Raw genomic sequence first — 27,286 nt, 5'->3', positions numbered from 1 at the left:
GTGGCGCAGCAGGTTAAAGCACAGCACTAAGAAGCTTAAGCCACTTCCGCATGAGTTCGATTCCCACCTGCCCCGGAGGAGATACACATGGCGTGCAGACCTCTCCTGACCCACCCACTGCTCCCTTCAGCAGTGTGCTTCGTCGATCTGCCTGTTCTGCTCCCTGCTCTGTCTCTGGTGAATCCTCTTAGCCTCCGCATCTCTGACCTGTACCCCAGTTCTGTATGAATGAATAAATAAATCTTTTTAAAAATTGTATTTGGTAATGCACTCTTAGATGTGACATCAAAATATACAAACAAAAAACAACTTCATGAAAATCTAAAAAGCGTATCAAAAGACATTATTATCAGGTTAAAAAGGTAATTTACAGAAATGCACGGACTATGGTGATGGCACACGGGTGACTTGGTGATGGGAAACCCGCGGGGATTACAATTGAGATGGAAAAAAAAATGTACAAAATGATGTAAAAATAAACTTTTGTAATAAAAAAAGGTAATTTACAGAATAGACTAAAATATTTTTAAATCTTCTATCTTTAATAAATTAATATCCATAATATGCAGAAAAATCTTAAACTCACCCACCCGAAAACAGAACAAAACATCCCATTTTAAAAGTGGACAGAAGGATTTGAACTGACATTTCTCCACAGAAGATAACAAATGAAGAATAAACATAAAATGATGCTGAATATCACTAATCTTTAGAGACACACAAATTAAATAACAATGACATTCTACCTTACACCCATTAAGATGGGTACTATAAAAAAATGTAAAAGGGTGGTGGGATAGGAACCAATTGGAACTACTGTGCACTGCTGATGGGAAAACAAAAAGGTATTTTCACTTTGGAAAACACTATGTTACTCACTCAAAAAATTAAAAATAGAAAATTACCATCTGATCCAGCAATTTCACTTCTGGGAATACACTCAAAACAAAGAAACAGGATCCTGAAGACATGCTTGTACACTCATGTTCAGAACAACATTATCAACACTTTTAGTAGGGGCTAAAACCTGGAAGCAACTCAACTGTGCCCATCAACTGCCAGATAAGCAAAACTAATAGACACATATCATGAAGTAGTTCTCAGCATCCAAAGGAAAAGGACTTTTGACACAAAATAATATAATCATGAACCCTGAGAACATTTTACTAAGTAAAACAGAGACAAAAAGTGTAACAGTGGTTGCCAAAGTGTGGGGCAAGGAAAGAAGGAGAAATTACTATTTAATGAGTCTGGAATCTTACGGGGTGAAAAGAGCTATGGAAATGGATAATGGTAATAGCTCAACATCATTATAGATCTACTAATTACCACTAAAACTATGCATTTAAAATATGTTAAGATGGTGAATTTTATGTTACATATATTTTCCCACTGTTTTTTAAAAAGGAAAAATAGAAGTGTCTTTTAGATGTACAAAAGCTGGGAGAATTCATCACCAGTAGACCACCATGACAAGAACTATTAAAAGTGAGTCCTTCAGGGCCCTCCCTGGTGGCGCAGCGGGTTAAAGCACTGCACTAAGAAGCTAAAACCACTGCTGCATGAGTTCGATTCCCGCCTGCCCCGGAGGTGACCACATGGCGTGGCAGACCTCTCCTGACCCGCCCGCTGCTCCCCTCAGCAGTGTACTTCGTTGATCTGCCTGTTCTGCTCCCCACTCTGTCTCTGGTGAAGCCTCTCGCCGCCCCTGAGCCTCTGGCCTGTACCCCAGTTCTGTATGAATAAATAAATAAATCTTTAAAAAAAAAAAAGTGAGTCCTTCAGTTAGAAAAAAAAATACATCTTTTCTAAATCACAGTGTACCCAAAGGAATGAACAGTACCAGAAATGTAAATATGTAAGTGTACCAGTTAGAAATGCATTGCTTCTCAACTCCAAATCTACTCTGATAATGGAGCTGGCAACTGAACATTTCTCCTTTGCCAGCTGGCACAGTATTATTCTTTGTCAGCAGATGGCACTGGAGGAATTCTCCAAAAGGATAGGAATCTCTCCATTACACTGTGCTCAAGCCACCTTCTTCCAGTAAAGGATATATTAGTATACAAGATACCCAATGGCCCTCTCCCCCGTCACCAATTTCCCACCAAGTCTCAATGACTCATACACACAACCCTATGGGTAGTTTCCTGGTAAGTTCTGTCAGCACCCCAGAAAGTAGTTATCCAGAAAGTTTCAGGAGCATTCCTATGGGCAAAAGAGATTCCACAGAATTATGCCACTGCCCCTAGATTCTTAGGAGCTTCTTGGTGACTTCTGTCAGACCCCCAAGAGTAAAATTTTTTTTGCAAGCAGGAATCTGCAACATCTTAAATGTCCCCTGTATCCAGTAAACATACTCTGCCCAACAAAATCTGAATCTCAGCTTTGAGAATGGGAGATGGAGGGCTACATCTTACTACTCTACAACAGACTTAAGAGTGACTAACAGATGTTCTCTATACTTTAAAGTTGTCTGTCCTGCTTAGGGCTAATTCTGTTATTGGCTCTTCATCTCTATATTAAACTTTCCCTACCTGAAGGGCAGTGTGGTTTCTAGTCTCTGACAATAAATACAGCAGACCCCCACTTTATAATACTAATTCAGACCCTCCCTGGTGGCACAACGGGTTAGGACACAGCACTGCAAGTTAGCCACAGCTGCTTCAGTGCAAGTTCAATTCCTGGCCCCGGAGGTGATCCACATGGCGAGGCAGACCTCTCCTGTCTCGCCTGCTGCTCTCCTCAGCAGTGTACTTCATCGATCTGCCCGTTCTGCTCCCTACTCTATCTCTGGTGAATCCTCTCACCGCCCCTGCACCTCTGGTTTGTACCCCAGTTCTATATGCATAAATAAATGAAAATCTTTAAAAAAAAAAAAAGTATTAACCCATTCTACAGAAGCAATTATACAGTGAAAATATCATGTGAACCCAATGATACAGTGAAGCTGCTTAATTTATTCTCAGAAAAATTAAAAACTTTGACGTATAACTAAATTTACATAAAACTGATTTTACAACAAAACAACAAAAATCTGAATTTTGTTTCTATTGGCATTTCTATTCACAAATGAAATAGGATGTTAGTAATCCCTAGCAAGCACTGGTATCCCTCAACCAAATTATCAACTGTGGTGGATGGTTAAACACCACCTTACAAAAGTGCCTTGGCATCTCATGTGGTGGTTGCATTTGATGATTAGTACAGTAAAAACTACTACATGGTCTCTTATATGAGATGGATTCTCTAAATCCTCTTGAGCAAGAAAATAACAAGGTCAACCCATTAATTCTCAGATCAAATCACAGTTGAAAAACAAGTGCTTCCATGACAGCATTTAAAAACTCTTAAATCCTGCTAATCACAGGTTAACATTGTTGAAAATCAAATGCAAAAAAATTTAATTGTGCAAATATATGAATTACAACATAAGATGAATTCAGTCTCACCAAGTTTCTCATGTGAAGTTAAGAGCAATGACTGGGGAAAAAAGTGGAACTCTGAAATCTGGAATGAGAATATGTGGGTGAACTGAAAGAAGAAAACAACTTCCGCTGGAAGTAACTTACCAGCTTGTATGTTAAGTAGAGTGCCTTCCTTTGCTTGCAAATCCTTGACATCCTCATGTGCTGCCAATACCATACAGGAGTATGTTCATCAATCACAAGCAACCCTACTGCACTAGATTCATAACTAGCATCAAATCTTAATATCAGAGGGGGACAGGTACATACTGAAAACTAAGAAAAAGCTTACAAACCAAAAAATGCCAAGATATTACTTATATATAAAGACAACAACCTGGGGCATATGTATGAAAACAGAAGCAAGGTTTAGACTCGAGGAGGTTAGAATTCACTGACTTGGATCAACTTACTAAGACTCTAAGTTTAACGTATTAGCTTGTGCAGCTGCAGGTTGCACCTGCTGACTAAAATTTATAGCTAATAATCTTTAGGAAAACACAAATCAAAATTACACTAACAATGCATGTCTAATAAGGGTGAGATACTAGAGTTTTGATGGCATTATGTAGATGAAATAGGAAGGCTTAAGGGGACAAAACTACAAATGTACCCTACTACATAACCACATTCCCTGCAAAGGCCCAATAGACAATGTATTAGGAAAAGGGGCATCCACATCCTTGGTATGTTTGCTCTTTTGCAGGTCAGGCATGGTTGTGGGAATGTTACCACTGAGACGGGCATCCTGATTTCACTGAAGATGATAAGATACCAAAGTAACAGAGAACAAATGGCAGCACTTAACCCCAAAGATAGGGGCAGTAGGGGTGTACCAGTAATCAGAATGCTTTGGCCTTCAAGGATCTTTGGCAGTGTCTAACTGATCATGATGTTCCTCACAATGAAATAGTTGGGCAATTTAATCTACTTAACAGAAAGATTTCTAAACCTGGTAGCCAAAACTAACTTGAGGACATCACAAATGGAAATCTAGTATCCATGTCTAGTCAATTCTCAGACCCATAGCCTCTTGACTGAGACTGAATCCCTTGAAGAAAGATTGCATCATAACTGCAAATAACACACCAAAATCTTCCTCTAAGCCTTGTCCAAAGAGATCTACAGCCACTTAGCTAATGAATGTTTCTCAATCAGGGCGATTTTGTTCTTCAAATCTAGAAAATGTGGCAATGTCTGGAGGTACTTTTAGTTGCCACAACTGTGGAGTTCTACTGACATGTAGTGAATTGAGGAGGATTCTGTGAAGCATGTGACAATGTACACGACAGGCACAACGAAGAATTATCTGATTTTAAAAGACCCTACAGATCTAGACTGTTCTCCTTTCCTACTACCCATCCCCTTGAGCTACTGCTCTTTATACAACATGCACTGCACTCTCCTGCCTCACAGGCTTTGCCTATTATTGTTTCCTCTGCATGGAATGTTATTCCTCTCAGATACCACATGGCTCACTTTCTCATTTCCTATTTTTGCTTACATGTCACTATTTAAATCACAAAGCCCTTCTCAACAGGCTATTTTGTATCCCTTTTGTCTGCTTTGTTTGTTAGAAAGTCTCCATTTTAAATATTCTATACTAATCATTTGATTAGTTATCTTTCCCATCACTAAACTCCATAGAACAGAGATCTCCATTTTACTCATTACTACAAATATATCCTTAATGTCTACAATGGTTCTTTGCACATACTAGGCAAACATTTGTTGAATGAAAACATGGTGACTGAACAGAAATTAGGAAAGTGGAGCACTGATGACTCCTAAGTGGTTATCTGCCTAGTACCCATACTTTCGAGTAGTCATTTGTTTCCCAAGTATTCACTTTTTCCTTTTTAAAAATTTGATCATGGGCCCTCCCTGGTGGCGCAGCGGGTTAAAGCACTGCACTGAGAAGCTTAAGCCACTTCCGCATGAGTTCGATTCCCACCTGCCCCTGGAGGTGACCACATGGCGCGGCAGACCTCTCCTGACCCGCCCGCTGCTCCCCTCAGCAGTGTGCTTCGTCGATCTGCCTGTTCTGCTCCCCGCTCTGTCTCTGGTGAATCCTCTCGCCACCCCTGAGCCTCTGGCCTGTACCCCAGTTCTGTATGTACAAATAAAATAAATCTTTAAAAAACAAAAATTTGATCATGTTTTCAATGTTTCTTTTGATATATTATCTTTTGGCTTATGCTTAGAAAGGCATTCCCCATAACCATGTTATATTTACCTATATATTTTCTCTGGGTACTTTAATAATTTTATTTTCTTAAATGTTTTGGTATATGGTGTGAAAAAGTTTTTACTTTGTTTTTGCCCAAATGACCAGCAAACAGTTCAAAGACTATTTAATGAACAATATTTCACGATATTCTTACATAGAAATATGAGTCTGTTTATTTCCAATAATGTATCTGTATTCTTATGCTGGTCTTATACATGGATCCTGTAAGACAAAACACCCACCCATTCTCCTACTCCTTCATATTCCCACTTACTCTTCTAATTCAAAATCATTTAGCTAGGGTCTCCCTAGTGGCACAGGGGTTAAGTCTCAGCGCTATCAACTATGGCAGCCAAAGCAACCAAAGTTCAATCCTCCCCACCAGGGAGCTGATCCACATGACACAGAAGACCTCTCTGCTCCCCTCAGTAGTGTATTTCAGTAGATCCACTTGTTCTGCTCTCCAATCTGTCTCTGTTGAGTCTTCTCGCCTCCCCCCAACACATCCCTCTGACTTAAACCCCAGTTCTTGTACACATAATCTAAGTAAAATAAATATGTCTTTAAAAAAATTATTTTGACTAGCTCATATATTTATATTTTTTAAGTTTTATTTATTTATGCGTACAGAATTGGGAGACAAGCCAGAGGTGCAGGGGTGGTGAGAGGATTCACCAGAGACAGAGTGGGGAGCAGAACAGGCAGATCAACAAAGTACATTGCTGAGGGGAGCAGCAGGCAGGCCAGGAGAGGTCTGCAGTGCCATGTGGATCACCTCTGGGACCAAGGATCAAACTGGCACTAAAGTGGCTGCACTAGCTTGCAGTGCTACACTTTTAACCCTTAATCCTGCTGCACCACCAGGGAGGAACCCCAATTATTTTAAAGACATTTATGCATACAATAACTGGAATGTAGACCAGAAGTACATGGAGTAGAGTATTCACCAGAGACAGTGGGGAACAGAACAGGCAGATCTACTGAAAGACACTGCTAATAGACATGGTAAAGGCATCAAACCTGGGGGAAAAAAAAACAAAACTGAAGACCAAGAAGCACCATATAGCCTATAATAAATTCTATTGAAACATCATTTAAGATTATATAAGGAAGGAAGTAACCAGGATACAGTGGAATTCAAGAACTTCTGAAAATGTCATATTCAATTCTAGAACCAAAGAGTTAAATGAAATACCTGAGCAAACATTTGCTTCTTAAATAATTCAAGTGTTGCACAGAATGGAAGAAAACAGTGATGTTCACTGCCACTTCCTGACATTGACCTGCAAGACTTCCATGACTACTCTTGGCTCCTTTCCTTTTATTCCTAGATATTACCACATGCATTGTTAGCCATTTAAACCCTACTAAAAGTCTTGTTACCAATGCCATGTTACTGGTAAGTAACAGGGTCAAATTGTTATAAAAGTGGTTTCTACTCTGCAATCTTCTTACCCATATTCTATTTGAGAATGTCTGAAATGGATAGGGACTGGACATTTGTGAACTCTAAGGAAGGAGGAATGGAATTCCCCTAGGCAGCCCTGAAAATATTCCTAATTAAAACAGTTTTCTCTTGGGTCCTCTGATGTTATCTGCCATGCCTACAAAATTAAATTTGTGTTTGTGTATTTATATATTCATCAACTTCAATCTCAATTTCTGCTCTTTGAAAACACCTTTAGGAAAGTGAAGATGAGCCACAGACTTTGAAGAAAAAGATTTGTATCCAAAATGAGATACATATTATATCTGTGTTGCTCAAAATGCAATGTAATTCCCCCCTAATTTTTACCCAAAAAAAGAAGCATATTTTAAAAAGCTGTAGCCAAGAAATTCAGACCATTTTGCTGTTACAAAGGTTACATAGACAGTGTTCACTACATACTCAGTGTTACCTACTCAATACTCATCTCTGAAATTATTTTTAGAATCAGTTCGAAAAACAGCTGCTTTTTAACAAATGCAATCATGTTTTCTTCATCTTAATATGGGACATAACTAATATTTTCTGATCACAACATTAGAATTAACATATCTATTTCTCTGTACCACGGTATTTCTTTTAATTTTTTAATATCTTTTTTATAAACTACCTCAAATCCAATGTGAAGTTAAATCTGAATAAATAAGTTATACCCAATGAAATAAGCTTTTTCCTTTTAATTCCAATAGAAATGAAAGTTTTTCTCTATTTTATTCTAAATTTTTTTGAAATATCAAAGTGTTAATGAGTGTTTTTGCTAAAAAATAAAGAAAAATCTCTACATTAATGTTTTGAATGAATTCATTTACAATCACCAAATGCTATAAATACAATTATCTTTCAACTAGCAAATAGGTAACAATTTGTGGCACTCTAAAAAAACAGAAAACTGATCAGGGTTAGAGATGGCAAAAAGCCTGGATATAAAGAGGTATGAAGGAATTTGAGAGGTGATAAAACTGTCTAAAACTATATCCTGGCTGTGATGGCAGCTATAGAACTTACAAGTTTTATCAAAACTCACAGAATTGCACAACAAAAAGTGAATTTTTACTTTCTTAGATTATACTTCAATCAACCTATTTTAAATATATTTTTCACATACCTTGATTTTTTCTTTCCTTTTTTACTTACTATTTTACTTCCAGGAAACCAGAGCTACAGACAAAAATTACACACACTGCTGTCTGGTGTAGCAACTTTTTTCTGTAGTAACTGTCATTAACATGTTATAAAATTCACTTATTTGAAGTATATGATTCAATGACAGTTAACATATTCATCAGCTATAAACAATCACAATGAATTTTATAATAATTTCATCAGCCAATACTTTCACAGGAGTAGTACCTAGGTACTGAAGCCCAAATGTGGAGAAAGAAATTTTGCTTAATTCCATCCAGCACAGCAAAGACCAGCTGTGATTTTTAAATAAGACTTTATTGAAAGTTTAGAAGGGAATTAAAAAACAAATCTAACGTATACCTGCTGAGCCTTCAGACTATCTTAGTGAACAGAGGTAATTTTTTTCCTTTGGAACCTAGAAACAGGTTGAGATTTGGAAGAAAAGAACTCATTTTTCCCCAAAGAGCTTATCTTCTGATATAATTTGATGTATTTTGGCTAAGTAGCACTGGGTCTATCACATCACCTAAAGAGATTTAGTTTCCTTCATACAGTGATGTTTTGTATTGTTATTCAGCCCCAGTAGAGCAGAATCCCTACCAATGCTAGCACAATAGGAGCAGAGACACTCCCCATAAGAGAAAAGCAAATTGGCAAAAAGTAAAGTCTGAGCTGTGAGACAACATGCCTCTAGCCACTGGAAGAGAATCTGAAAAGTACCTATCTTAGGAAATTGTAATAGTATTAAGAAACCAACTTGCTACCTGAATCTTTCTCCAGTGTATAAAAAAGTGTGTGTACAAAAAACACACAGTAGAGAAAGGGAAAGAGTGTAATGGCAAAAAAAAGTTAGACAAAGCAAACAAAATGAATACTAATATGAGGGTAGTGGCAGTAAAAACAAAACAAAACAATAAGATTTTCAAAATTATAGCTGAGGTAATCTCAAAACTGTATAATAAGGGGAAGGGAAGATGCAAGATGATTCAGGGGCTTCCAACATGGATGACCTAGAAGACAGTAACTAGGAGAAAAAAAGAAAAACAAGTTGAGAAGGAATGGGAGTCACTATTGAGGAGCATAAGTACTTGCCCAAACAGGTCATTTCCACATTTACTGAATTAGGCATATATATATGAACAAAAAAGGTCAAAGTATACATTTAAAAAAGCAGATTTTGAGTTTCAGAGACAAAAAGTGGAAAGAAAAACCATATAATGAATTTAGTAGGTGGTGATTAATCACTACTATGGAAGAGATTAACCAAGGAAAATACAGGTTGAGGGAACAATATTTACTGGACATGAAAAAAATCAAAGATGGAAAGTAAATAATTCAAGACAAGAATTTTAAGAATGCCATCTTATAAAGAGAGATGTTTCAAGGAAGTATAGGCAATAGGATCAGATGTCTAAGAAAGAGCCTGGAAAAGCATTTATTACACTTGGTAATTAATAGGTTATTTTGATCTTGAGAAATGCAGTGGCAAAACAGAACAAAAAGTCAGGTGTAGGTTGAGTAGGGAATGGTAACAACACAATTATCTCAAAAAGACTACTTCAAAAATTTTGCCTGAGTTCAGACTGTAGCCTTTTTAACTACCACTTTCCACTAAAAAGTAAGAGGGCTTCTTGGCACTAATTCCAACTCTAAGGTAGTAATGTATAGGGTGAATCTAGGTACATCTTTAGCTAAAAGGGGAAGAATCTTTCAAAGACTACTGAAGTCCTTGAAATACTTACTTTCTTGATTTCCTTTCAGGATTGTTCCTATCTGGAGTAAAATATAACACTCATTTTTGTGTGTTCAAAGAGCTGAACTTTACTGTATTTTTATTTAACCCTCACAAGGTTTGTTTTTTCTGCATGTTACTTGTAAAGATGATCATGTTACTTGTAAAGATAAGAGCATTTTACTTCTTTCTTTCCAATTTGCATGTCTTTTTTTTCTTTCCTACCTAACTAGACTGGCTAGAACTTCTAATACTATACTGAATAGAAATGCTGAAAGATGGTATCCTTGTTTTATTCCTGATCTTTGGGGGGGGGGGGAAGGGAGGAATTTCAGTCTTTTATCAGTGAGTATGATGCTTCATATATATTCTCTATCACGTTGATGGAGTTCCTAGCTTACTGCATTCTTTCATAGTGAAAAGGTGTTGCTGTTTTTTTTCTAAATGCTTTTTCTATGTCAACTAAGATGACCATGTGGTCTTTCCCCTTCATTTTATTAATGTGAGAATAGTACAGTGATTAATACTTAAGAAAACTAAGTATTTAACTTAGTATTTTATTCTAAAAGGAAGAAGTCTTGTATTATGGGCCTTGTACAAACCCAGTTAAAATTAAAGGCCTAAATCAATGAAAAACAGACATATTCATTCACCAGCTAAAAAATTTAATAGTATTAAGGACAACAATACTAAGAGATTTACAAAATTAGTTTAGGCCCTATCAAAATCCCAGTTTTGTTTTTTTGCAGAAAACCCCAGTCAAAACAATCTTGAAAAAGAAAATGTGGAAGGACTCACTTTCCAATTTCAACCTTCTATCATGCTACAGTAATCGATAATAGTATAGTACTGGAGCAAGTGAATATATAGTTCAATGGAACAAAACTGCAAATCCAAAAATAAGCATTTGTTACATGGGTAATATAAACTGAATGTGTCCCCAAAATTCATGTCATAGTAACTGGAGATGGGACTTTGAGAAAACAATTGGTGTCAGATGGGGTCATGAGGGTAAGGATCTCATAATGGGATTGCCGCCCTTATAGAAAGAAATAAGAGAGGACTTGCTGATGCTCTCTCTGAGTACATGCACACACAAAAATTATGAGAAAAACACATGATGGCAACTACCAACAAGTTAAGAGGCCTCAAAATAAAACCTACACTGATGGCATCTTGATCTTGGACTTTCCAGTTTCCAGAAACTATGAGAAATAAAATTCTGGGATTAAAGCCACCCAATCAAATTTTGTTATGACAGATCATGCAGATGTTAATACAAAGGTCAACTGATTTTTGACAAGGGTACCAAGATCATTCAAATAGAAAAAAATCTTCATAGGCGCTGAAAAATCTGGATGTTCACATACAAAACTGTACATGTACCTTATATCACAAACAAATAACTTAAAATGGATTAAAGACCTAAATTTAAAAATTAAAACTGTAAAATTCTGTCAGAAAAAAAATAGCAAAAACTACATGACCTTAGAATTTGCGATGGTTTATTAAATATGATAATAAAAGCACAAGCTACAAAGAAAAACATACATATTGGTCTTTATAAAAACTGAAAACTACTGGAGACTAAAGACTTTCAAGAGAATGAAAATCCACTGGATGGAAGAAACTTTTTACAAAGCACTTATCCAGTAAGAGTTTAATATCTAGAATATACAAAGAACTACAACTCAAAAACAAAAAGACTAACTACTTCATTTAAAAATGAAGGATGTAAATGTACTTTCCACCAAGAAAGATGCAACATGACAATGAGTACAAGAAAAGATGCTCAGTGTCATCAGTCACTAGAAAAATAAAGATCAAAAATACCACAATGTGATACCACTTCACACCCACTAGGATAGCTATTACAAAAAAGCAAGTATGTTTTAGAGAGGATGTGAAGAAAAATGGAACTCTCATGCACTGCTAGTGGAAATGGAAAGGGGTGCAGCCTCCAGGGAAAACAGCTTGGTGTTTCCTCAAAAAGGAAAAACACAGAATTCCCTATGACATAGCAGATCCATTTCTAGGTATATATCGAAATAACTGAAAACTGGAACTCAAATAAATAGTTGTAAAACAATTTTTATAGCAGCATTTTTCACAACAACCAAAAAAACACTACAAAAGCTTCCATCAACATATGACTAGATAAAATATTTATGCACATTCAATTAGCTACTATTGAGCCATCTTTAAAAAAAGCAACCCTATTGAATGTTGTAACGTGAATGAGCCTTGAAAATGTTACGCTAAGTGAAATAAACCAGACATCAAAGGACAATATTGCATGATTTTCAGTTACATATTTATAATAGGCAAATTCATTGAGACAAAAGTTACATTAAAATTCACAAGGGGCTAGAGAGAATTACTTAATATGTAAAAAATTTCTATTTGAGGTGAAATATTATGATAGTTGCACAACATTATTGATATACTTAATGTCATTTATTTTAAATGGTTAAAGTAGTAGAATTTTATGCTATACACACACACACACACACACACACACACACATATCTTTAACCCATAAAAAATGTTAGGATAATTGTTTAAATACAAAGTATATTTACAGTACATATAAAATATTAAAGGTGCTAATGGCTTAAAGACCCTAGGTTGAATTGTAACCTCAAAAGACATGTCCACCCAGAATCTCAGAATGTAACCTTTTTGGAATAAACTTTTTTGCAGATGTAATTAATGTAAGGTTCTTGAGATGAGAGCAATCCTGGATTAAAGTGAGCTCTAAATCAAATGAAGAATATGCTAAGAAGTGACAGAAAAGACAACACAAAGACACAGAGAGAAGCCCATGTGAAGAATGAGGCAAACACACTGGATTTATACTACCACAAAGAAAGGAATACCTAGGGCCACCAGAGAATGGAAAACACAAAGAATATTTCTGAGACTTTAGCGTTAGAAAGACCCTGCTAATACCTTGATTTTAGACTTCACCCCTCCAGAATTGATAAATGCTGTGATTTGTCAGGGCCAAGTCTAGGAAACTAACACAAATTTTGGTACACAGAAGGGACATGCTGCTGTGACATACAGCAAAAAATTCTAAAAGTAGTTTGGGCCTGGGTAGAACATGGGAGGATTTTTGAGAAGTGTGACAGAAAAAGATGACCTTAAGAAACTGTTCTACTTAATATAATATTAATAATATACTTAAACTGGTATACTTAATATAAATAAAAAGGCGATTCTGATAAGAGTCAGAAGGAAATGAGGAACAAAGATAAAGTTTGATCTCCTTAGGGAATACATGTATTGAGAAACAGAACCTGGAAAAAAAATATGAGTAGTTAAGTTAGGTGCATCCGCTCAGGTATCAGAAGGAAATGAAGTATGTTACTGGGAAGAACAGGAAGGTGATTTTTGTCTTAAAGTAGCAGAAAACTTGGCTGAATTGTGTTCTTTGAGGTAGAAAGAACGTTGAAGCAATAAATCTGAGTATTTAGTGAAGAGAGTTCTAAGCAAAGTGTGGAAAGTGCAACTTAGTTTCTCCTTGCAGCTATCCTAAAATGTGAGAAGAAATGAACTAAAGAATTGTTACATAAAAAGAAACTTTTTGAACATTTGGGAGGTTTTAAGTCTCTCTAGATTGCAAGGGAGGGATGCTAAAATTAGAAAATACACTATTAAAAGAGTATGCTAGAGAGAAGGCCAAAGGCAATCATTTGCCGACTTTGTTAGTTGTGTGACTCATTGATCTAATTAATCATCTCAACAGAAGTCAGAAAACGATGGGGTTATCCAAGAAGGATTTGTGAAGAACTTCATTGTCTGATGTGGATCCCTTTGATACAGAAAAAAGACTCACAATTTTGAGACTATAATAGCTACAACAAAGACAAATATTGCCAGTCTATACTCAAAGAAAAAGAAGTTAGACAAAATGAAAAAACTGAGGATACTGGAATTCCACAGGCAGGAAAGAGCTAATAGATCTATTCAGCTATTCAAAATATGTGCTACCCTTCAAAAAGTTTGAAAATGACTCTGAAGACAGCCAGGAAGAAGCCCTGTAACTACCCCCAAAGTAGGGTCAGTGATGCACTTGCATGGACGCAGAAGAGAGCAGTCAGGCCACAATTATTCTGAGGCCTTGAAACCTAATGAAATTTGTTCTGCTGGGTTTTGGACTTGACTAGGACCAGTGATCCTTTCCTTCCTTCTATCCTTTTCCTTTTGGAATGGCACTGTCTAATACATGCCTGTATTTTAGTATCAGAAGAGTTGTTTTCTGATTTTACAGGCCCATAAATACTGAGAAATTTTACTCCGCATGAATCATACTCAGAGTGATACCCATACCTAATTTAGATGCTGAAATTTGGGGGTTTTGATGCTGAGAATTGGGTTTAAGAGTTCATGTTGTCATGCTGCACTGGGCTGAGACTTTGAAGGATCCTGGGATGAGGTTAGAATGGAAAGGAAGGGGGACGAGCGAGCAATACCAGTGGGTTGAACTGTGATCTCTAAAAGGTATGTTCAGCCACGTAGACACCACCACAACACCTCCCACATGGTGCAGCCACTGTCCACCCACTGTGTTCTTCACCATCACTGTTGACAGCGAGTCCTTCAGCTGTGTTCCTTTCGAGATGTTTGTAGACAAAGTTCCAAAGACAGCAGAAAACTTTCAAGTTCTGAGCACTGCGGAGAAAGGATATGATTATAAAGGTTCCTGCTTCACAGAATTACTCCAGGATTTATGTGCCAGTGTGGTGACTTCATACTCCATAACGGTTCGGGTGGCAAGTCCATCTATGGGGAGAAATTTGATGATAAAAATTTCATCCTGAAGCATACAGGTCCCAGTATTTTGCCCATGGCAAATGTTGAACACAACATAAACAAATCCCAGTTTTTTTCACCTGCACTGCCAAGAGTGAGTAGTTGGGTGTGAAGCATGTGGTTTTTGGCAAGGTGAAAGAGGATATGAACACCATGAAAGCCATGGAGATTTTTTGGTTCAGAAATGGCAAGACCAGCAAAAAAGATCACTGTAACTGAGACTGCTGATTATGGATAAATGTGTTTTATCTTAAAAAAAAAAAAAAAAGTAAGTCCAAGCAGAACTTCAGAATGTAAAGAGAAACAGACCTTTGCAGGCGTAATCAAGGGAAGGACCTTGAGATGCGATCGTCTTGGATTAGGAAGGGCCCTAAGTCCAACGAAGAGCATCATTAGAAGAGACAAAACATGCAAAGAGACTCTGTGAAGACAGAGGCTGACATTGGAGCTAGACTGCCACAAATTAAAGACAACAAATCAATCCACCAAAGTTGACAGAAGCAAGGAAGGGTTCTTTTAGTAGGGCCTTCAAAAAGAAAAAGGCATTGCCAACAAACTGATCTTGAACCTCAACCCTCCAATACTATAAAATAACAAATTTCCATTGTTTTAAGCCACTAACTTTATAGTCATTTGTTATAGTACCCTTAGTAAGCTAATGTAGATTGCCACTGACCAAAAATATGACAAATTTAAACATCAAAAGAATGATATACTCCAAATGTATTAAAATCCATGAGTTCATAATATCCCCACCCAAATCTCACCTTTGGCGTTTCCTGGGGCATTACTTCAATCCCCCAGAAAATTATTAACTAAATGGAAAAATAACCATTTACTCTGGCTTTGGGCTTTTTCCCTTATATAAATTATAATTTAATCATCTATAACTGATGAAGAAATAATTTATGGGAGAATTTCAGTGAATAAATAAAGAAGAAATAATTATATAATAGCTCTAGGCAAAAATCCTCAATGGCTAATAAATCCATTAGGTGAAAGTTAAAAAGAAACTAAGCTGGATCTCACTGAAAGAACTTAAAGAGATGACTTTCAGTATCACTAAAAGTGTAACCATCACTCCTTTGGCTCCTGGAATGAGAAAACAACTCACAGCACCATCTAACAGGATAACAATACATCCTAATTGGCCCAGGGGCAGTCCCAGTTAGTGACATGAATTATGAATTACTGTTATGTAGTATACCTTTCATTCTTAAAGTTGTCTGATTAGAAATAAATTATACACTCTATGACCTTTTTCCCAAACAAAGTGAATCTCATCAAGTACTACTAATTCACACTTTCAAACTTGGCTACTGAAATCAATTGAAAAATTTAATAAATGCTAATCCCCAGAGTTATCCCTCAATGCCCGTGAATTCTGATTGCTTAACCTACGTTGTAACCTGAAAGTCAAGATGTTTAAAAACATCAGATAACTCTAACGTCTCAAAGTTGAGAACCACAGTTCTACACCTGAAAACCACTTTGTGGGAAATTGAACATGTAAACACAACGATTCCAAATCTAAAATGTGAGAAAAGCCCTTAGACAAATGATCTCATTTTTTCAACAAGTAGCATGAAAGAACTATACGAGGAATATAGAGGAGAGGATGGTTAAGCGAGACTTAAGTATATCCAACAAATAAAATGGTAAATCTTCTTTGGATATGATTTAAATAAACCCACTGTAAAGGCCACTTAAAAAGTCAAAGAAATCTGAACACAGGCTGAATTAAGAAACTTAATTTTGTTAGGTATAAAAGCAGTTGTTATTTTTTTTAAATTCCTACATGGTATAAATACAAATCATAAATTAAATGATAACAAATGCCCGAGATTTCTCTGAAATTATTTCAACAACAACAAAAAAGGATAAACAAATAAATAAATGTCAAAAAAATTGGAAAGAAAGAGATGAGGCAGGAATGACAAAATGTTGACAAATATTTAGGAACACAGGATTTCATCATTAACAATGTGTATTTCATATTCACTATTGATAGGCATTATGAAAGAACATAACAATGATTTTATTAAATGTTGCCCATAAATGTATGGCAAGCTTGTCAGTATGAATACTTAAAATTATAAGAAAACATGTGAGATGTAAAGAAAGATGACCACACACCCTTGACCTCAAAGAATTTAGTAGTCTATATAATGGAAAGAAAATTTTGTTCAATTATTATCTTTGTTCAAAGGCATGAAGGCAATTAGCTCAAGCTTCTGAGAAATCAAAGATAGTAAGTATATTAAAATAAGTAGTCCCAAAGTATAAGAAAGTGGGTGTTACTACCACAATACTAAATACCAAAAATGTATAATTGACTGATTTATTTAAAGACCATGCTATTACTATTAGGTTCAGTCATATGAAAATGTGTTTTTGTGATCAAATAATCAACTAGTAGCAATTTTGTATGGTTCAACCTAATACTATGCTATAATGTCTTCCTTTCTCTTTCCTTTGTTAAAGTAATTACATACAGTTAATGCATAGCAATTAGAATACTTAAAGGAAATGTCTGCCTTCTTAAAACAGTGACTGGCCTCCTAATATAGAAACAAAAATATCTTTTAAATATTCAGAGAATTTGGGCCCTCCCTTGGGATGCAACAGGTTAAAGCACAGCAGCACTATGAAGCTATCTGCAGCTACTGCAGCACGAGTTCCATCCCCAGCCAGGGAGTGAACCACATGTTGTGGCAGACTTCTCCTGACCCACCTGCTGCTCCCTTTAGCAGTATACTTCATCAATCTGCCTGTTCTGCTCCCCATTGTCTCTGGTGAATCCTCTTACCCGCCATACCTCTGAACAAGAATTTTGAGGATAAGTTAATTTGGTGCTTCCTGAGAAGTAACATCAATTTGACTGAAATATAATGTAATTTTTACTTTAGCCAAATGTTCCAATTCATAAATTCTGCACTTACTTAAAAATGAGAATATAAACCTAACCATAAATATTTCTGAATTAATGAACACTCTAATGTTTATTGTTATCAAACAATGTAATTCTTCACAATATTTGACCCTGGTTTAGCCTATCACCTTGAATAAATCTATGTCTCACTCAGTTCCCTAATTTACAAACTTCAGTAGTAATAGTGACTACTATTTATGAAGTTAAGGAGGGTTAAGGAATGTATTATATATAAAATATTTAAAGTAATAACGGAAATTTAAACATTTATAAATAACAAGTATCATTTACAGAGGCTTCTGCTAAGCACAAGAAACAAGTATCACTTTTAACACCAGAACAGTCTCTTCAAACTCTATACAAAGAGATGCATTTTTAAAGGAGATGATTTGCATTATATTCACATACCCTGCAAATATTTTCAATGATACATATACCACCAAAGTTTTAATAAATTTAGCAAAAAGACAAGTAATTTAAAATCCATTTAGAAATTAAGAGGGACTAATCTTTTGCAGTTGTTTTTATTGTAAGATACTGAAATAACAGAAGTCTAAAACAAAACTTCTCTATAATCTCATCACATAGCAAAATCAATGTTTTCCTTTTGTTCATGTCATTTTCTATTGTGTGTCTACATGAATGTTCAATTTTTACATATTTACAATAATAGAGAAAATAACTTAGATACTATTTGCATAAAATTACAACATGGGGCCCTCCCTGGTAGTGCAGCAGGTTGAAGGACTGCACTAAGAAGCTAAAGCCTGATATAAAAATAAACTATTATATTAGTTTAAAAAAAAATAACATATATATATATAGTTTTCCAAGATACACCAGAAAAACAAAAAAACTAAAGCCACTTCAGCATGAGTTCGATCCCTGCCCCAGAAGTGACCCAAATGGCGTAGCAGATCTCTTCTGACCCACCCACTGCTCCCCTCAGCAGTGTACGTCGTCAGTCAGCCTGTTCTGCTCCCCACTCTGTCCTCTCACCACCCCTGCACCTCTGGCCTATACCCCAGTTCTGTATGCATAAATAAATCTTTTTTAAAAAATTACAACACGACTTTTTTTTATTTTGCAAAAACTTCTCCTTTATTCTCCCTTTCCTTTCTCAACCCTACCCACTGAAGGCAATCAACACAAATTGTGTACCCTCCACAACTTTCTCCTGATAGTATACAAAAATATAGACACATATGGGGTGGAAATAAAACTCAGTTTATTGTTACAAAATGGAAGCATTCTTCTAAAACATATGCTTTCTTTCTTCAAGCATACCAAGTGTATTACCTCAAATATACAGAGAACTCTAATCATAAAAACAGATCCAACTTACTAGACCAAGTAATAATATATATTTACAAAAGTTATTATTACTTCCTATGTAAAACTTCAAAAAGACAGAGGTTTCACAATAAAATTCCATGCCTCAATCATAACAGACTATTATAGTAGCCATGCATAAAATTAATTCTACTACCTACAGTAAGCTACCTAATAGATTTTACAACTATGGAAATAAAATTTTATAATTTTAGAAAAATTATAAATAATATCTAAAAAATATCCTGACTTTAAAATAAGAGAAAGTGTGTAAGTGTATAATACTGGCGTTCAAATGAACTCACTTCTTTCTATAGCAGAGATGATTGATATAGTGTTGATATACCCAGTTTTCCCATGTTCACAAGTTGAGAAACAGGCATTCAGGTACAGAAATAAAATCAAATCAACTTTATCTAATTAACAGCTATCCTAATTTCCCATAAGGATGAAAACAAGACACTAAGCAGGCCTACAAAGAATGCAAGGTTGTTTACCCAACAGCCTTAAAATACACTTTCCCATCCAACCATTATCTGGAAGAATCAGAAGATCCCTAATCTGGATCCACAGGAAAGAACTTTGGGGTATAAAAGATAGTATGAAAAATTTACAGAAGCCCCCAAAATTAAGAAGTAAATAACTTAGGACCTAGAGCTTCTACTGTAACATGTAAAAGTTTCTTATCAGGGTCCCGCCCTGGTGGCACAGTGGGTTAAAGCACTGCACTAAGAAGCCTAAGCCACTTCCGCATGAGTTCAATCCCCGCCTGCCCCAGAGGAGATCCACATGGCAGACCTCTTCTGACCCGACCCGCCCGCTGCTCCCCTCAGCAGTGTACTTCGTCACTCTGCCTGTTCTGCTCCCCACTCTGTCCCTGGTGAATCCTGTCACCCTCCGCATCTCTGGCCTGTACCCCAGCTCTGTATGAATAAATAAATAAATAAATCTTTTAAAAAAAAAGTTTCTTATCAAAAATCAATATGTCTACTGAGTATGTATTATATGGCGATCATAACAGATGGAGATACCAAAAGCAATAAAATAAGCCCTGCCCAAAAGAATTCAACAATTTAGTAGAAAAATTAAACATTATTATCCTAAATGATCTTAAGTATCATAGCACAATGCCTAGCACATAGCTTATCAACTTACATAGGTGTCAATAACTTTTTGCAACTTAAGATTATTAAAGCTCAAAGGCAGTGTCTTAAATACAACAGCATGTCATCAATGCAATTTCAGATTAAGTAAAACCTACAATTATTATCTAGGCCCACATAGTTTAATTACCTGAAGGCACTATGTTGAAAAGATGAATATATTTAAAAATCTAGTTGAAGTTGCTCCCTGGTGGCCCAAGGGGTTAAATCACAGCTCTATGCATTTTATGGAGGTAGAATGAGGAACGGTGGGGGAAGGGAAGTGCACTGGACTATGGTGATGGAACATGGGTGATTTGGTGATGGGAAGCCCTCAGGGATTACAACTGAGATGGAAAAAGGGACAAAATGATGTAAAAATAAACTATTATATTATTATTTTTTAAAAATCACAGCTCTGTGAAGCAATCCCAAAGCCACTGCAGCGTGAGTTCAATCCCTGGCTTGGGAGGTGACCCATATGGCACAGGAGACCTCTCCTGGCTCTCCTGCTACTTCCCCTCAGCAGTGTATCCTGCTACTTCCCCTCAGCAGTGTACTTCGTTGATCTGCCTGTTCTGCTCCCCACTCTGTCCCTGGTGAGTCCTCTCACCCACCCCCTGCATCTTTGGCCTATACCCCAGTTCTTGTATGCATAAATGAATAAATCTTTAAAAAATAATAAATAAAATCTAGTTGAATTTGTTACCAAAATCTGTTTTCTAGAACATTCTTTATAAGGTGAATGGCAACAATATCCAAAAACAACTGAATTCTAGAATATTACAGATCTGAAATAATTTATCCTCTATATTTTAATTAGTGGGCTATATGTCATAGACCTCTGAAAAATAAGGATCCTTTATAAGACTTATCCACGACTTGAAAAGTAATTTAAAATTTCAAAACACAAGCATCTCACAGAAAATATTTGTGCTAAATGAACTATCTGGACATACTATTTCTATAGTTTAAATTGTTCTATCTTAATTATTGCATGGGGATATACAATTTTATAAATCCAAGTCTGTCAATATTAAATTTTAATTGCTAAAAATACAATGAAGTGCATTAAAATAAAGATAATTAGTAAATGGAAAAAGGGGTAGATATATGCATAAACAGCTGATAAAAAGCAAGTAAAGTGTTGGTGGTAGAATTTAATCAGTAGTTTTATGGACACTCCCTATAAATTTTTTTTTAAGTTTGCCATGCAGTTGAAAATATTTTCTTAGTAAATTATTGAGAAAGTACCTGGGCAGTTTTCCGATTACTTATAATTTAAATATTTTAAGGAGAAAATCATAGACTTATAAAATTATGTGACATTCAATACAAATACTATAATTGGAACAAAACCTGGATTCAAATTCTAGCTCAATACGACTTAATAAAAACAATCTAAGTCTCTGGAATTTAAGTCTTTGCATACCAATTATGTGGATATCATAGGTGTTGGAAATGCAAAAGCAATAAAAAGAGCCCAACCTGAAAGAGTTCACAATTTAAGATCAAATTACTTAAGAGAGATTAGCCACTCTACACCTTCATTTTCTCATCTGCAAAATGAACTGACAATGCAAAGTTAAATTTTTCTATTATGAAGCACAGTGTCAGGCGTGTAATAAGCACTCAAAATGTTAGCTATGTCACTGAAGTTGCCAAATTTATGCTAAGTCAAAGATATAGCAAAAATCTTTGACCTCAGTAAAGGTCAAGTAGTAATTTAGTTATTTTGAGACCATCCCCAAATGGTAGATTCCTAATAGAAAACTTACTGCTTAGTATGTTAAGATGGGGGGGGGATGGAGAATAGTATGAAAACAGAAAAAAGTCTGAGAAATATGCTCAATCAATAGTACAGTTTTTTCATTTGAAAATATCATTCAGAATTAAGAAAAGTTTCAGAACAAACTTTAAAAGACACTCAACAACTCCTCTGTATAATTTGCTACACCTCTGCAGGTTGGTTGGATACACCCTTGCTATGACAAAACTTGTCATACTCTTCCACGTTCTAATTGTTGGTAAGAAGGCTAGACTAATACATGACATTTATAGTTTCCAGAATCTTTCTCCTAAATCAGGACATGCCAACGATCCCACTTCTTCACAGGTAAGAGCACCACCTCCACCTTGGTCTTGATAACGGTCATGAAGGGGAGGGGGAGGGGGAGAAGGAGGCAGGAAAATGAATTCGCGGTGGTGTTACCGAACGTAGAACCCTGCTGGTTATTCCTCCAGAGACCCCTCCACTTATTCCCGCCACCACCACCTCCACCTGACCTCTCCCCAGTTAAACTTCCAGACTCTGATTTACTAAAGATGCAGTTTAAAATCTGACACCTTTCTTCCCCTGGCCCAGATAGTTTACCCCTAGTGCTGGAAAAATAGAAAAGCAAACAGCCCCCTCCCCTCCCCCTCCCAGCCAACAGACAAATCTTTGTCCCACCTGCCGAAGGACCACTCTCCAGGGCGCTCCAGATCCAAGGTTGTCTCAGCCCTGCCGGCAACCTTTGCCCAAACGGGCCTCGGCGACCACTCCACGAGCCTGCGCCTGGCCCATTCCCGGCGCCGGGACGCGGTCCCCGCCCCGCCCCCCCGCCGCCCGCCGCCCGAGTTCTTCCTCACCTCACCTACCCTCTTTCGGGGGCCGGACTCCACCTCTCTCTCCGCCATGTTGGGCCCCACTCGGAACCGCTGCGGCTCCCGGCGCGGTGGCGGCGGAACCTCTCGGGCCCCCGGCCCCCGCCCACACTGCAGGCACGACCGCCTCGCGGCAGCTTCCCAGGACCGGGCCGGGCCTGGCGCTGAGAGTGGGGAGGGGGCGGATGCCGCGCGCAGTGTCGGAGATCTCGAGATCCCACGGGTGCGCGCGTGGGCGCCAGGGCCTGCCCAGGCAGGGGGTGGGGGGGCCGGGACTCGGGGGGTTAATGGCCTCCAAGGGGCCCCGTGAGTAGGATTATTTTCTCTCAGAGAAATTCCTCCGCCTGCGGTTTCTTAAAGGGATCACCAAACCAGCCCCTTGCGCGCGCCCCTGATGCGCAGGCGCACTTTAAGCCCCTCCCTCCTTTCCCACCAAGCCCCCGGTCTCGAGCGTGCGCGGTGAGTGGCCCAGGGTAGGCCAAATCCTGCTAGTCTCTTTACTGCCAGCAGCTGCTCCCACCACTCAACTATGGCCGCTGCCTTAAAGGGACCATGACGCAGTGATGGAGGAGGAATGAAAGAAATTAGTGAAAGGGCTACCTGGAGAATTGAGTGAAACATCAATGAGGGGTCCAGAGCATCATCTTACATCTGACTACAGAGGGCAGATGGTGGTGAGCTGAAGTTCTCAATGGACCTCTGAACATGAATCCCAACCAAAGATGGGACAAGCCACTCCATTCATGGAAACCCATCTTTCCTGCCTTTAAGCAGACTAAACCGAAGCAAAGGACATGGCCGGCCCCAACAACTTAACCTCTTGCCAGAGTCTTTGATGGTTTTGAAGCCTGAACCAACAAGTGGAAATTATTTCATCAATAATGATTTGTCTGTCGAATATGAAAATATAGAAGGATCTTAGGAGCCCTCTGCTCCAGGACTACCAATGTAAAACTGCTGCATGGTCAAGGGAAGTGGTTTGCCCAAAGGCACCAAGAGCTGGTGTGAAATTATAGAGTCACGACTTCAGTCACAATCTGCAGACTTTTAAGTGCACTACTCTATCTCCAAGAAAAGAGATAAATGTGTTTTAATATAGAAGACTAAAATTGAAAGTTCACTGATATTTCAAGAATATTGTAATTCTCTGAAAATGTATGATGATCTATAGATACTGTAAATCCTCATTGACCTCCATCGTAGGTGCTTTGTGAATCTGGCTTAAATGATCATCTTATTCTCTTAACAGGAAACTGGGAAGTAGATTTGGGTCTTTCTTGTCTTAAGGATGACTGAAGAGAACGAAAGCTTGATTAATTCCAGTTACCGAACTTCAGCTATAAAAAAAAAGTCTTAGTGAAGCTTATAGTAATAGTTTAGAGACAATCATAGAAGAAAGTCATAAGAAATATAAAGAAATTGCCTACTGAAGGTCATGCCCCATGACAAGAATCTTTCTAGTGGGAATGAACAACTCCTAAAAACCACAGGATGATGACATGCAACTTCTGTGTGTCTCTTCAACTTTTGTGTATGGCTTGGTAGCTGTTTTGGAGCTGAGAGATGTCCTAATCCCCAAATTGCTCTCTGAACAAACTAACATTGAATTTGCTGGAAGTTTTCACGCTGGTCCTTACTTAAGCCTGTTCATCTTTAACTTATGTAAAGAAGGACCCCAAAAATATGTACATTTCAACAAGCTTTAGAAAACATGGGAGACTCCTTTAGTTCTTATTCAAGACATGAGGAAAATACACAAATATGGGTACCAGAAGAGTCCAGGAGCTTTCACCTGTTTTATTGACAGTGGGATAAGCCCTTCTTATAGAATCTGATAGCATAAAATTGAGTTACAAAATTTGAAGTGAAAACGAGGAACCTGTAAACCTGCTCACTCAGCCTCCCCATTGTATCTCTTCTTCCATGCCTCCTCCTGTCTTTAGAAAATGTTACGTGTTTCTCAGAAAACAGTCTAAAGCCATTGATTTAGTCCAAGTCCACATTTTAAAGATAAAGGCACTGAGGCCCATGGAGAAGATATGATTGTTTGACTGCCCATAAAGGATTAGTAATAGAAGCAGGACTGGAATGACATCTTTACCTCCAGCCAAGGACTGCCTCCTCTATCAAACTGTCTATAGAGAAATCAGGGATGTGTTGGTTCTTGAACAATAGATTTGTGGATTACCAATAATATATAGGGTTTTTCAATGCAATCATCCATGAGAAAGGAGGAGAAAAGAGAAATCCAATACTCAGTGAGCACTGCAAGGTTAGTTATAGTATCCAAGTTTTACAGTGGGATTTAATAGAGGTTAAGTGACTCACCCAAGGTCTTTCAGCAGAGAAGCCAAACTAGAATTCAAAATCTTTCTTTGTGATTTATTTAAGTAGATGATAATTTAGAGGTTGCAAATTGGTGGCCTCACAAATATGTCTCATAGTCCTGTATTTGTTTTGTACCATGTGATCTTGGGCAAGTTACTTGCACTGTTCTTCAGTTTCTTCATCTGCAAATGGATAATTAGAAGAATTAGTTAATGTCTCTAAATCTCTCTCTAATATTTTTGACTCCTAGCACTATTTATATATTTTTAATCATATACCAACACTTAAAATGGGTATTTCTCATTCAAACTCCATTCTAACTGCTTTTTAAAAATTATAATGGGGTAATACTTTGCAAATAACAGGTTCTTTTAAATTTTCTTCTTTAAATTATGTTCCATTATAGATATTGTAGACATGCATTAAAGTGTAACTCTGAAACTTATTTCCCTACTCAGAAGAGAATAGAATGGGCTTAGTGAAGAGAAAAAGAATTGTCTTAATTTCCTTCATTCCATTAAACCTATGAAATTCAGCATAGTAAGTAAGAATCACATATAGTTTTCCCATTCTCCATAAGAGATGATTGTCGGTCTAGGGTAGCTAAGCCAGGAGCTGTGACTTAGGCGAGTAAAAGTCTGATTCTTAATTAAAGGATAGTGGAAGAAATAAGAGAGAGATTAGAGAGGAAATGTGCATTTGTATTCCCACTCCAGCTCCTCAAAATAGAAATCATTTTTCATTTGCTTCTGCTTGGGATTCCAAATAGAGATGACTTGCAGATATGCCCACACCAGCAAGCTCAGTCACATATGAATAAAAGTGATGACCTGGTATAATTGGGAAGTGAAAGAAGGACTGCATGTAGCCCCTCAGAGTCTTTTAGGTAGGGTTGAGTCCAGGTTTTGTGGGTCTTCCAGCTTCTGTAATAGGAGCCGGAAAGAGATTTTTAAAGAAAAAGAACAAAATTGCAAAACGAAACCAGATACAGGGTTTTGGAAGGAACTTGGCATGTGAGTGAGTGGTCATTAGATCCTTTGTGACAATATACCCAGAAGTTGCCACATACCCACATATCCTGTGGAGGAATACAGGGAAGAGTATAGGATTACAAGTATGGGGGAATTAGCTTTGAGTCTCTCAATGGGTCTGAAACACAAAGTAACAGCCAGACCTCAAGAAAGGCTGTAGTTTGCCTCTAGGCTCTTAGCAAATTTAAGGGAGACCGATATATCACTCACTGGCCAACAGGATGCGGAGCATCCAGAGAAGTCAGAAAACAATACATGAGCATAACATGGCCCCAAGTTCTAGGCTTCCTCAAAATAAAGGAGAGGGATAATCTTCATTCTATACCTTTTTTAATTTTTTATGTGTAAGTTCATTACTTATTTTTTTAATGAAATAGTTTAATGTTTCCTTTAAATCCTATTAAAATAATAGGGACCTGAAATAAATGAGAAAAAAATAATGTTACGATAAAAATAATCAAGCAGGGCCCTCCCTGGTGGCGCAGCGGGTTAAAGCACTGCACTGAGAAGCTAAAGCCACTTCCGCATGAGTTCGATCCCCGCCTGCCCGGGAGGTGACCACATGGTGTGGCAGACCTCTCCTGACCCACCCGCTGCTCCCCTCAGCAGTGTACTTCGCCGATCTGCCTGTTCTGCTTCCCACTCTGTCTCTGGTGAAGCCTCTCACCGCCCCTGAGCCTCTAGCCTGTACCCCGGTTCTGTATGTACAAATAAATAAATCTTTAAAAAAAAAATAATCAAGCATATGAACAACCATATACCAGAGACATTTTTGCGGGGGTGGAGTGGGGAATGGGATCAAAAACAGGGGGAGGGGGGAGGAAGTGCATGGGATTATGGTGATGGCACACAGGTGACTTGGTGATGGGAAGCCCGTGGGGATTACAACTGAGATGGAAAAAAAATGTACAAAATGATGTAAAACTGTTATAAAATAAAATCAAGCATAAATAGTAGGTTTGGAACAAATATTATCTATTGTGTTTTTTATGCAGACAACAATTTATCCTTACGAGA

The 27,286-nt window shown here is 37.4% G+C and overlaps 1 protein-coding gene across 1 annotated transcript in view; it reads right to left on the bottom strand.

Annotated features, from left to right (window-relative positions):
- ZMYM4 (zinc finger, MYM-type 4) overlaps positions 1 to 23,155 on the bottom strand; it is a 104,263-nt gene extending 81,108 nt beyond the window's left edge. Inside the window, exon 1 of the mRNA XM_004678778.2 lies at positions 22,905 to 23,155. Coding sequence (XP_004678835.1) covers positions 22,905 to 22,943 — 39 coding nt within the window. The 5' untranslated portion in view covers positions 22,944 to 23,155. The remainder of the gene's footprint in view (positions 1 to 22,904) is intronic.
- Between the last annotated feature and the right edge of the window lie 4,131 nt (positions 23,156 to 27,286).

The sequence above is a fragment of the Condylura cristata genome, unplaced genomic scaffold (assembly GCF_000260355.1).
Source record: "Condylura cristata isolate star-nosed mole 26May11 unplaced genomic scaffold, ConCri1.0 scaffold00008, whole genome shotgun sequence".
In the NCBI taxonomy this organism is placed as follows: Eukaryota; Metazoa; Chordata; class Mammalia; order Eulipotyphla; family Talpidae; genus Condylura; species Condylura cristata.
The sequence above is the reverse complement of the archived record's forward strand: the minus strand, read 5'-3'. Positions and strand labels throughout refer to the sequence as shown.